The following is a 12,560-nucleotide window of genomic DNA, read 5'->3' on the forward strand; positions in this document are numbered from 1 at the left end:
GCTGTCAGGCCCATGACCAGGCGGACGGCTCCTTCTCATCTCGCAGGTTGGGGCTCAGATCCCGCCTCCTCCTCTGGTCTCCCCTGACCACTCCCCTCCTACCCTGTCACTGTCACACCCACCTGTTGTCCTAGCATATGGCCCACACCCTCCCCTGGAATGTAAACATCACCGGGGCAGGCATTCATTCTCTCTTAGGTTTTATTATTACTCAGATGTGCTGAGACCCACAGATCAGGAGATGACTGCCACTGAAAACATGTTTTTGTTTCATTGCCCAAGGGCAGGGGGAGGAAACCCGTGCCATGCGGGGCAACACGGAGAAGCGCCAGGGTCAGTCAGAGGGAGGTGGGGGGACGTGGGCCAGAGCCTTTACTGCGGTTTCCACGGGAAGGAACAGGTAAGCAGGCTGGGGATGGGCTAGTGTGAGTGATGGAGTCCAGAGATACTGGCCCTCGTTGCCTGCCACCCGGCCCTGGGGTGATGAGGGCCAGGGATGGTGCCCCCCGCCCTAGAGTGTGAGAGCCCCACAGAGGAGGGGTTTGGGGCGTGGGCTCTGAACTGGCTGGTCTGCATGTGAAAGGCCCTCTCAGGTGACTTGTTTGCTGTCTGGAAATCGCCTGGCCCTGGTAGGGGCTTCTTGGGGCTTCCAGGACCAGGTAGAAAACGCCCATAGTTTAGAATGTCTGATGAGGACGCCGGATCCTTGCGTGTCGTGGTGTCTTCAGGAAACGCCACGTGGCAGACGATCCCTGCTGAGACTCAGAGGGAGCGCTGCAAACACGTTTGGATGCGTGCAGTGCTAAGGCTGCTGTTCTGAGGAAGGCCTGAGGAACAGCCCTAACAAGAGCTCCCTGGGGGTGGAGGGAGGTGCTTGTTTAAAATGCAGGTTCCCAGGCCCCAACTCAGACCTACTGATCTGATTCAGGCCCTACCTCCAGTCACTCCTGGGATACTGACTGTTGAGAAGTGATTTCCCGGGCAGATTGTCACCGTGGCCCTTTCGGGGGAGGCCTCCATGAGGGCTGGGTAACTTACGTGAGGCCAAGCCAGGCGGGAGAATAAAAAAATCCCAGCTCTTCTCCACCTGGATGACCTTGAGCTGGTTATTTTGAACACCTCGGTTTTCTCATCATAAAACGGGCAGGGTGGTTTCCGAGGATGCAGTGAGATGGTGCATTTGAAGTGCTTTGCACAGCACCCAGCATAGAGCAGGTGCGTAGCCAATGCTGGTGGCTGCTATTAACTCTTCTGAAAGGGCCAGGTCTAAACCCGAGCCTCCTGCCTCCTTGCCAGAAATCCCTCCCCCTAAGGATTAAGTGTGGACCTTCGGACTCGGGAACGGGGGTCCCCTAGGCCTCCACTCCCACCATGGCTGTGATCTATAACGTCGCATTAGCAGTTTCTAAAACAAGAAGCCCTGCCTGGGCCTCTGGAAAGCTGCCCACTGCGGGGTGAAGTACCGGCAGCTGCTGCTGGTGTCTGGCGGCTGCTTCCAGTCTCGCAGTCATAACCCACCTCGTGCGAACCAGCCAGGAAACTGCTGGGCGCCCCACATACCCAGCCATGGAAGCCTCGCTTTGGGCCCCCACGGGGAGGCTCATAAAACGTACTGAAGCTTCCCCTCGCCTAGATGCTGCCGGCCACGGCAGTCCAAATATTTACAGACTCGGCTGAAATGACACCCAGCGGGGCAGCTTTCACAGGTGGCCCAGAAAAAGTCCCCTCAGCTCCTGTCCCTGAGAACATGGGGCACAGAGCGGCAAGCAGCCCATTAGACCAAGGCCTGCACTTGCAGCAAAGCAAGTTGGGACGTTCTGCCAGGGACACAGCAGTGACCATGACCAAGACAGACCTGCTCTCTGGAGCCCAGGAAAGGGTTTCAAGCAGAAGGTGAGGTGAGCCTGGCTTCCTGAAGGAGGTGACTGGAAGGGCATTCCAGGAGAGGGAACAGAATGTGCTGGAGCCTCCAGGAAGGAATGGGCGTGACACCTTGGAGGGACTAAGCAAGCAGGAATGTGGGTGACTTGGGGTCAGAGTGACCTCCTCTGAGGTCCCTGGTGGGTCAGGGGTCAGGCTTCCAGCCCACAGGTGATGGGGGGACCATGGCAGGTTGATAGGAGGGTGTCCCCAGCCTCCTAGCAGGGTTCAAGGGTGACCTCCATCACTGTCTCTCTTTGGAACCCCCTTGCTTGGGAGTCCAAACCTCAATGTCCCTTCACCCTCTGTCCATGCAACCAGCACTTCCCACCTCCAGGAAGCCAGCAGCAGCCAGCCCTGGGGAAGGGGCAAAGCCACGGTGGGCTCACGAGCCAGGCTCTATCTGGACAGAGGCACAGCAGGGGAAGCCAGCATAGAGTAGGTGCAGCCTCCAGGCATGGGGTCTCTGCCCCAAAGATCAGAATGTAGGAGGTGGGAGCGGGTCGGCTAGCAAAGCTGATGAGGTTGGTCATCACGCCCCACCTGGACTGAGTCACAGTGGCAGCCCATGGGTGGCAGGAAGTGCCCAGATGCCATCGGAGGACAGGGCGCAGGGGTGCGGCTAATGAGGGGGGCCCGGCTCAGTTGTGGAAGGGAAGGTGGGGGAAGAGTGGGAGAGAGGGAGGGAGAAAAAGACAGAGATGGGGAGACAGAGGAGAGACAGCAGCAGAGAGAAGGACAGACACAGAAGGAAAAGGAGAAACTCACAGAGAGACTGAGACACAGAGAAACAGACACGCAGATTAAACGGAGACAAAAGCAGACACAGATGCACACAGAGACCCGCGGAGATGTTGATCTGCGGAGGCTGCTGTGCCCCCTGCCCGCCGTGCCCACCGGGTGGCGCCAGAGAGCCACGCTGTGCACCACAGCTGACCCGTCTGGCCCCTGCGGTTCCCTATCAGTCCACTGTCGCCTTAGCAGGAGGCCTTTGGTCCCAGGGTGGAGATGAGGGTGGAGGCTGGAGTCAGGGCTTCCGCTGGGATCAGGAGTGTCCAGATCCCCCATAACCTGGCCACCCCTGGCCAAGGCCCTATGTGTGTCCCCTGTGCTTGTCGTAGTGGGGTGTTGGTGCTGTGCTTGTGTGTATGGGTGTCTGTGAGTCTGTTTTGAAGTTGGCATGTCTGTTTTTGTCTTGGGGTGTGTATCTCGCCAGTCTGTGTGTGTCTCAAGGGTGTGTGTGTGTGTATGTCTCTGCATTTGTCCCTGTGTGTGTCTGGGCGGGAGGGGTGACTCTGTGTGTCTTGTGTCTCCATGCCCCTAGAAATCTGCCACTGTCCTCTTCGCTCAGCTTCCCCGCAGCTCTGCAAGGAATTGACCAAGAAATTCAAGAACTAAAACATTTACAGAGCCTTACTGGTACCAAGGGTCTCTCCTGGGACAACAGAGGACATGCTCCCTGGAGAGACAAGGATGGGTGTTCACGGAGCTGACTGAGCAAGATTTAGGTTCTGCTAAACCTAAGCACCTACTTTGTGCCAGGCCCCAGCTAGGGTGCTGCTTTCATGCTATGGACTCAGTTTCCTCATCTGTAAATGGGCCTGATAGTAACACCAAACTCATAGCATTGCTCTTAAGTGATTAAGTTAGTTGAGGTTTGTAAATCTCTTTGAATGCTGCCTGGCACAGCCTAAGGACTCAGTAAGTGTCAGAAATCATCTCATTTGATCCTTATAACTACAAGAACATACATTAACCCATACGTCAGTGGGAGCCCCTGAGAATTCTCTACTTCCACTAGGGATTTGAGGGTAGTCTTAAAGACCCAAACAGGTGGATGCTCAGGTATCTGCCTGCACAAAAACTTCCCTTTTAGTCTAGCCCAGTGGTTCTCAAACCTCAGTGTACAGAAAAATGAGTAGATTAGATCTTGCTGGGTATACAAATCAGAGCCAGCAGCTGTTCTAGACACCAGGGTCTCGGAAGTGAACAAAACAGACAAAAATGCCTGCCCTAGCAGAGTTTCTGTTCTGGTGGGTCAAACACAATAAATGAAGTTGATTTGTTATTCAACAAACGTGAGGCATTACAACTAGTTATTATCTATCAGTGAGCTTTAAAGATATATTGCCATTTTCCCTTCCAGAAAGATGATACTAGTTTACACAGTAACAGACACAGTGTCCATTGCCTTGTGCCTTCACAGAATCTCATACAATCAGATCTTGTTGTTGAATATTAGAGTGGAAATTCTAGAGTGGTTAAACACTTTTTCATGTGAGTCTTTCTTTTCCCCCCACAATTTCCTGTCTATGTCTTGTGTGTGTTCAAAGTGGCATCTGTGTTCTTTGCATATGTTGCTCTATTCTCATTTATTTCTTACCACTCTTCATATATGAAGGATACCACCTTAAAAATCTTAATGCCAAATAGTCTTTGTTTCTAATAGAGCTAAACTAGAATAACACAATTTACCAACAGGAACCACAATGAGCCCTCATTTGCCAGACAGCCTAGAAATGAATTCCTTATGAAATGTTGGTGGAGGGGGATAGGTGGGACCAAGATGTGGTAGCGAGGAAGAGAGCATTCTGACCTGAGACACAGCCTTTCTCAGCTAAGGATCAATGTATCCATCTTCTGAAATGTCAGCACTGTCAGGACACTTCTAACATATAAATTAGATCATGCCGCTCCCTTGTTTCAAACCCTCCTATGGCTCCCATTGCCCTTAGTTGCAAATCCAAACTCCTCCCCATGCCCTTTCCAAAGCAACCCCCAAGAACCGCATTCTCCTTTTTTGTTAACACCCCCAGGTAGAGAGGTAGCCGGAGCCCTTCTGTTAACTCACTCCTGTGTTCCAGGGGGCTCTGTTCAAACCTTCAGGTGTGGCTTTGGGGAAGTGATTTCCCTCTCCAAGCCTCAGTGTTCTCATCTGAGAAATGGGATCTCTTTCTTTGTGATTCCAGAATTTGGCAATGCCAAGTTCAGTGGGTATGTTACTGGCAAGGGCAAGCTGACATAGAACCCACACTCCCTTCCTACCTGCCTGCGCGCCTCCACCCGCACTTCTCCCTTCTGCCTCTGATGCCCCATGTGTTCTGACCCAACATCCTTTTCCTCCAAGACAGCCAGGAGTGATGTGTTGACTGCCACTCAGGACCCAGGCTCTAGGATTCTAGAATGTTCAGGAGGAGGGGCTCCTATTCTGAGGGCCTAGAACACTGGGCACTCCAAGATTCCAGGAATCCACAGTTTCAGAGATCCCACAATTCTGAGCCTCCCAGGCTCCAGAACTCAGGGATACTCCAAGCTTGTCACTGTCCACCTGGGTCTTCCATAATTGCCTGTGACAGATAATACAGTGTCTCGAGGCAGAAACCTTGATCCCTTTAATCCAGCGGCCCAGGCAGAGGGCCTACTGCCCGCAGCCACCTGGCTTTTCCTGGCTTAATGAGAAAGTCAGAATTAATTGGAACTGGCACCCAGCACTCACAGGGCTCTGAGTGGCCAGCATGGCCTCCATATGTTAAAGCCAAGTGTCCCTGGGCCTTGCTCAGACCTGTTCTACACGCCAACAGGTGTGCTTCTGGAGACCGGGAGCTTAGCCTGACGAGGGAGGTGGCTGGGGCCGTGGTGACCGGGTCCTGCAGGTAAAGCCAGCCTGCCCACCTTCCCTGGAGAGAGTGCACTCCAGCCTAGGTCCTCATTCTGTTCCTTCCCCTCCTCTGGGCCTCAGTTTCCCTCCTTTGTTCAGTGAGGTCAGCCTTGTGGATTACATGTAAATTGCTCATCATGTGTGCTGTGCTTTAATCTGTCCTCGGGCATGTGGAGACATTCCCAGAAGGAATATAACAGCTTCTCATTCCAACAGCTATTATCAGGGAGATAAGGCCATTTCACACTCTGAACCCCAATGCATGAGATTGCTTGTTCCCCAGAACCCCAGAAACATGGTGGAACATCAAACTTTTTCATCCTTAGCAACCAGATAGATTTTTTTTAAAAAAGGTATTTCATGGTAGCTTATTTTATGTTTAGCTTACTGTGAGTGAGATTGAACTCCCTTTCATGTGCCTAGAAGACACTGGTATTTCCTTTTGGGAAACTGTTCATGTCTTTTGACTCTTTTCCTATTGGGTTGTTGGTCCTTATTGATTTCTGGAAGCTTTTTACATATTAAAGAAATCAGCCTTTTGTCTATTATGTCTTGGAAAAGTTTCCCTGATTTTGTCTATTGACCTTCTAGTATTTGTGTGAGTGTGTGGAATACAGGAATTTTATATTTGTTTGTAGTCAGTTATTAATCTTTTAAATCATTAAAGGTATAATGTCACACTTCAATACACTGGGATTATTATTATTATTTTTAACTTCTATGTTTTCTTCTAGTAGTTTAACAGTTACTCTCTCTTTTTTGTTTTTTATTTTCTTTCTTTTTTTGCTGGTGGAGGGGCAGTGATCCATCTGGAATCTGTTTTGCTCTTAGCCACCTTTAAAATGTCCATCTGGGGAAGAGGGGAGATAGCTCTAGTGGTAGAGCATGTGCTTAGCATGCACGAGGTCCTAGGTTCAATCACCAGTACCTCCATTGAAATAAATAGACAAATTACCCTCCCCAAAAAAGAAAATAAATAAAATTTCCATTTGGAATCTGATGTTTGTATAAGAAGCTGCATCAGCTGGGTGACTAGGGTTCAAATCCTGGCTCTGCCATTTTTCACTGTTTGTCCTCAGGGAAGTCATCCTCTCTGTGCCTCACTTTACTCATCTGTAAAATGGGAGATAATAGTGTCATATGAAAATTCAGGTAATCTTTCTTTCTTCTGCTTTTGTTTTTCTTTCAATCAAGTCCCTGGGAGCCCATCTGTCACTTAGCAGGTGGGTTTTTTTTTTTTCCTGTTTGTTATTTTTGTTTTTATTTGCTTTTCTTTGAAGAGTCCAATTAGCCAGTGACTACGCTTCAGGAACATTCCTAAGGACTTACCTGCAGTAATTTGTACCTCATAACAGCCCCGTTGGATAGATGGGGACATTGAGGCCCAGGGAGCTTAAGTTCCTTCCCCAGGAACTTCCAAGTTTCCAGGTCAGGATTAGAGCTCTTGCCCTGTTCTGGCCTCAGCCTCCCTCCCCCAACCCTCAGCCACTGCTGAAAGGGGAGTCCCCAGTGAGCTCCATTGTCACTGGCTTCTAAGTACTCACTTTGAATCGCTGAGGTCAAGTCAACATCCTAGATACCTAGAACCAGTCAGTCCTGTCCTAGCAGGTATGTCAGTGGTAGGGGCAGGCAGTAATCAAGGAAGGTTCAGGAAGAGGGTGATTGGATAAGTAAGACTGAAGAGGCTGGCAGGGCCTGCAGGGGTTGCAAGGATGGGGGGAAATGGCATGGAATTGGGGGTAGGTGATCCCCTGTTCTCAAGCCTCCCCTGACTGCCACTGGCCACAAGCCTTGACTCCTGCTTCTCCCCACTAGGCACACAGTGACCTATCTAGTTGGTGACCATGGGCAGGTACCTCCTTGGTGGGAGTGTTGAACTCCTATTTATCTGCAAAGCCCTAGGGTTCCAATGCCCACCAACCTGGGGAGCCATCTCCACCTACTGACCTTTCCCAGCCTGGGATCTCTCCTACTACTCAAGCCCTGACCACATAGGACTGGGAGTGTCTATGTCCAGCTCTGTGTCCCCCACCCTCAACTGGGTGACCCTTGAGGGCCTAGGCTGAGATTTCTCTGGCGCCCAGCATTGCCTAGCCCAGCCTGGACACAGAATAGGTGCTGGTTGAATATGTCTTGAAGGAAATAAGGGACTAAATGAGTATCAAATACACGAGTGACAAATACAAACATCAGTTACTTCCCTCCAGGGCTCCCACCTCCCTCGGAGTAAAAGTTCTCTCCGAGGCCCAAGAGGCCCTTCATGACCTGCCCCATCCCCTCCCTACCCTCACCCCCTCCCTCTCTCCCCTTCTAAGCTCTACTAGGCTCCAGCCATAGGGACCTCCTCACTATTCCTCCAACAGTCAGACCCTGTCCTGCCCCAGGGCTTTTGCACGGGCTGTTCCCATGTTAGCCTGGGTACTCTTGATCAAGACCCTTAGAGTGGCTGGCCACTCCTCCTTCAATCTCCATTCAAATGCCACCTCCTCACAGAGGCCTCCCTTGACCTTGATCTCTGTCTAAAATAGTCGGCCAGTCTCCGACCCTCCTCCTCTTCTGGCCCCTCCCTGGCACCTCCCAGGATCAGATGCACTGTGCACGTACATATTTATCTTTAGGATGTGGCTCCTTTCTGTGCGTTTTGTTCGCAGGCATCCGGGGAGCCTCCATCCGCCCGGCGCGCCCTAGGCACTTCGTACACCTGGACCTTAACGAAGAGGCGCCTGCGGGTGGGGACCAGGGACCCGCGGGCCCGCGCCCCCCGCGCCCCGCCCTCGCGGGGCCTCCCTCCTGCGAGCAGGGCGCGCCCGGGCGGGCCGGGCGCGGGCGCTGCGGGGGCGGGCGGCCGGGCCGGTCGGGCGGGTGCGGAGGGCGCGCGCGGGGCCCGGGCCGGGTCCGAGCGCCCGGCGGGCGCCATGGAGGGGCTGCGGCGGGGCCTGTCGCGCTGGAAGCGCTACCACATCAAGGTGCACCTGGCGGACGAGGCGCTGCTGCTGCCGCTCACCGTGCGGCCGCGGGACACGCTCAGCGACCTGCGCGCCCAGCTCGTGGGCCAGGGCGTGTCCTCCTGGAAGCGCACCTTCTACTACAACGCGCGGCGGCTGGACGACCACCAGACGGTGCGCGACGTGCGCCTGCAGGACGGCTCGGTGCTGCTGCTCGTCAGCGACCCCAGGTGGCCGCGGGCGGGGCCGGGGGGGGGCGACCTGGGAGCCAGGGCTGGGGAGGGTGGCACAGGGGAGCCTGGCCGGCGCTCCGGGTAGGGGGGTCAATCAGGGTTGGGGGGAAACGGTGGAGCACAGGGGAGCCTAGCTGGGGTCGCGGTTGGGTGGGAGATGGGTCAGGACGGGCGGAGCCTGGGGAGGCACAGGAGGGCCTGGCTGGGGTCAGGGTGGGGTGGGTGGCATGGCTGCCCAAGGGTGGACTGAGGGCCCTTCTCCTGGCTGTGTATGCCGCCTTCCCTTCCCCTCACCCCCAAGCGCCGCTGATTGTGAGAACCGGCTGGGAGAGAAGGATGGAGGAGGGCAGGCCCTCAGGGAGGCTGGGAGGGTAGCTGGATTCCCCTGCCGGCTTTCTCCTCTCTGCTCTGTCGCCTCTCCCTGATCTCCCCATCTTTCCCATGATCTCTCTCTCCCGTCTCTCCCTCTCAGTGACACTGTCCCTGTTTATTTTCTTTCATTCTTTCTGTCTCTGTCTCTCTATATCTGTCTCTCTTTGTCTCCATCTCTGTCTCTCTGTGTCTCTGTCCATTTCTGCCTCTGCTGTTTTTCCGTGTGTCTGTCTCTCTTTCTTCTCTCTGTTCATCCATCTCCCCCACTACCCCTCCCTTTCCCACAATCCCATCCTGACACTTGCTGCCCACACTCTGACCTGGCCATCCGGGGTACCCAAAGAGGTCCCCTGGCCAAGGTGACCCAAGATGAGTGGGTCCCCCAGCCCAAGGAGGGGTCTGCAGAGAAGGGCAGCTAGGCCATTTCCCCTGGGGCACCCTGGGAAAATGGTGGAGGCCGGTGCTTGGTGAGAGGGACAGTGAGATGGTGGAGGTGGGTAGGAGCTGGCCCCAGAGCCCTGGATGCCTTCATGGAGGTGCTGGGCAGGGGAGGGAGTGGAGCTGTAAATGTAACCCTGGGGCTTATGAGGAGCAGGGGTCTCAGATGCCAGTCCTGGAGGCTGGAGGTGGGGCGGGAGGGCCCCCAGCTCTCTTGTGTGGTGGTGGGATGGTGACTGATGGGGGTTTGGGGCTTGGGACTGGGAATGGCCAGACCAAGCCTAGCAGCTGGGCGGCACACAGGCATTCACACAATCAATGTTCAATACACAATAAGCATTTATTGAGTGCCCACTGTGTGCTGGACACAGGAACCTAGCAGTGACCCAGACAGACCAGGCCTGCTCTCATGGAGCCCACAGTCAGTCCAGTGGGTGAGACAGACAAGGAACCAAGTAAATACGTTAGAATGTCAGGTTGTGATAAGCGCTGTGGAAAGAGGCAGAAAGGTGGTGCAGGAAGGAGAGAGAGGCGGGTGTTGCCACCCCATCAACAATGGCTGGGGGAGATCCCTCTGAGAAGGTGATGTTCAGGGTATGATGTGAAGGAGCTGGTTAAACAAAGAGAACAAGAGTGGGCAGGAGGGTGTTCTAGGTGAAGGGAACATTTGCAAAGGCCCTGGGGCAGGACCTGGCATGTGGGAGGAACATCGAGGAGGCCCATGTGGCTGGAGCAGAGGGAGTGAGGGGGAGAGAGGGAGAAGGTGAGGGCAGGGAGGGGATGAGGGGCAGGTGGTGCAAGGCCTTGAGGACTTGGGCTTTTATCCCTCAGGGAGGTGGGAGTCCTGGAGGTCTGTGGGCAGCGGAGGGAGGGGACACACAGGTGCTCACAGCCATCTTCTAGTGGCTGTTGCGGGGAGGGCAGGCTGTGGGATGGGGAGGTGGGTACAAGGGTGGAGGTCCAGGGAGTGACAGTGGAGGCTGAACTAGGATAGAGTCGACTGTCTGTTCTTCCAGCTCTCTAGACATGGCCCTACCTCAGGGCCTTTGCACTGGCTGTTCCTTCCACTTGGAATGCTTCCCATCTCCCTCCCTCAGCTCCTTCAGGCCTTTGTTCAGATGCTTCCTCCTCAGTGCAGTCTTTCCTGACCAAATTGCATCCCACCAGCACTATCCCCCACCCCTGCTTTATGTTTCCCCCAACTTCTCTATATTTTACTGATTATTTTACTAATTTTTTTCACCCTGTCTCCCCTACTAGACTGTAAACTCTAGGAGGGTATTGTCCTTCATGTTCACCGCTGGTCCCCCAATTCAGTGCCTGGCAATTAGTAGGTACTCAGTAAATGTTTGTTGCATGTATGATCTCTCGAGGTGAGGAAGGGGCTGCTCAGGACATTTTTCTGGAGCTCTAGTGATGCCTGGAAGCAAGGGAGAGGGTCTTGAGGCTGGAGGTGAGTCCTGACAGATGCAGGAAGATGCATTGGCCAAACACGGAGCAGACTAGGAGGCCTTAAGTGCCGAGGTGGGGGCTGCACTGGCCTACAACCTGTGTCTTCCTGTCCCCCTCCTTCAGGTAGTCTAGGCTGAAGGACACGGAGCCATGACCGAGGGGACCGGAGATGCTGGCTGAAGGAGCAGGCTGGGGGGCATCTCCCGGGAGCCTTGACCTCCCTCTGGGTAAGTCACTCCCGTCATTGAGACAGGGAAGGGACCTTAGACATTGTGGAGACCACAGATGGGTAAGCTGACGCCCAGAGAGGAGAAGGGACTCATCTCTGATGACCGTCACCCCCCCCCCAACACACACACACAGTCCAATGCCTCTGGCCCTTGGAGCAGGGTCACTGGCTTCACCTTCTCACCTCCTTTTGAACTAACACATTGGCCTGAGTATTGCCCTGACTTGCTGTGTTACCTTGGGCAAATGGCTCCTCCTCTCTGGGCTCTGTTATCCCCCTCCTTACAATGAACGGAGGTTTTCAGTTGGTAGGTTTTTAGGTTTATTTATTTATATATATTTTTTAGAGGAGGAGCTAGGGGTTGAACCCAGGACCTTGCGCATGCTAAGCACGCGCTCTACCACTTGAGCTATACCCTCCCCCTCAGTTCGGCGGTTTTAACTGCATTCTTTGCCTGCAATTCCTGAAACTGCCACCAGGTGGCTCAAACAGGCACCCCCCCCCCCCCGCCCCCAGGAATGGCGGGCTACCTGTGGCTAAGGGCCATCTGGTCCCTCCTGGAGGGCACCAGGGCCATCAGGAAGGAGGAGCTTGTTGCAGGTATTGCTGTCCACTGGGCTGTTAGGGGAAAACGAAGAAGGAAAACTGGCCAGAGAGGTGGTGTTTCACCCTCCCAGGAGCTTGGACTGAAATTGTCTTATCCCCTCCCTCTTGCTGTTCCAGGGTTCTGGGCTCCCAGGGTAGACGGTGAAACATGGCCTGACCAGCTGGCGCCCACGGCCTGGGATACTCCTGATGGAGTCCCAGTCCCTGACACTGACCTAGGATGTTGCTACTCCAGCCCAGGCAGCCTTCCAGCCACGCTGTGCGGTCCTGAGTCCATGGCTCCTGCCTTGGGGCTTCTGGTGCCTGGTCTGCAGTGGGAACCACCGTGCCACCTTGGGAAGTGGCTGGAGGATGTCACAGGAGAAGCACAGAGGGGAGAGGAGAGGAGCTTGGGGACATCACCCCTCCTGCCTTGTACATCCTCTGGGCCACGCCTCTGCCCAAGCTATGCCCCCTGCCTGAAGCACGTTTCACACCCCTCTCTGCAGCTCCAGTCCGCCTGGGATTCAGCTTCCTCCAGAAAGTCTTGGATTCCCTCCTTCCCAGCCAGTGGGCACCTTGTCCTCTTCTGGCCCAATACAAGCCCCCTCTACTGTGAACAGCCTTGGCTGGGAGTGCAGCCAGACAGAAAACCTCGAAGGACTAAAGATGGAGACTGGGGGACTCCAGCTCTCTCCCAGTGCTCCACTGTCACGCCCACCCCCAAA

At 54.4% G+C, this 12,560-nt stretch overlaps 1 protein-coding gene across 2 annotated transcripts; it reads left to right on the plus strand.

Annotated features, from left to right (window-relative positions):
- Positions 1 to 12,004, plus strand: LOC105078385 (ubiquitin domain-containing protein TINCR). Of its 2 annotated transcripts, XM_074351023.1 has the most exons (4): positions 1 to 400; positions 8,230 to 8,753; positions 10,940 to 11,019; positions 11,142 to 11,200. In XM_074351023.1, the coding sequence occupies exons 1-3, from the start codon at positions 242 to 244 to the stop codon at positions 10,941 to 10,943; spliced, it is 687 nt and encodes a 228-aa protein (XP_074207124.1). In that variant the 5' UTR covers positions 1 to 241; the 3' UTR covers positions 10,944 to 11,019; positions 11,142 to 11,200. The 2 variants fall into 2 exon arrangements, with proteins under 2 accessions (XP_074207124.1, XP_074207123.1); XM_074351022.1 differs by lacking the exons at positions 1 to 400; positions 10,940 to 11,019 and adding an exon at positions 11,971 to 12,004 and having other exon boundaries at positions 8,395 to 8,753; positions 11,142 to 11,245.
- The last annotated feature ends 556 nt before the right edge of the window (positions 12,005 to 12,560 follow it).

The sequence above is a fragment of the Camelus bactrianus genome, chromosome 22 (genome assembly GCF_048773025.1).
Source record: "Camelus bactrianus isolate YW-2024 breed Bactrian camel chromosome 22, ASM4877302v1, whole genome shotgun sequence".
Lineage (NCBI taxonomy): Eukaryota > Metazoa > Chordata > Mammalia > Artiodactyla > Camelidae > Camelus > Camelus bactrianus.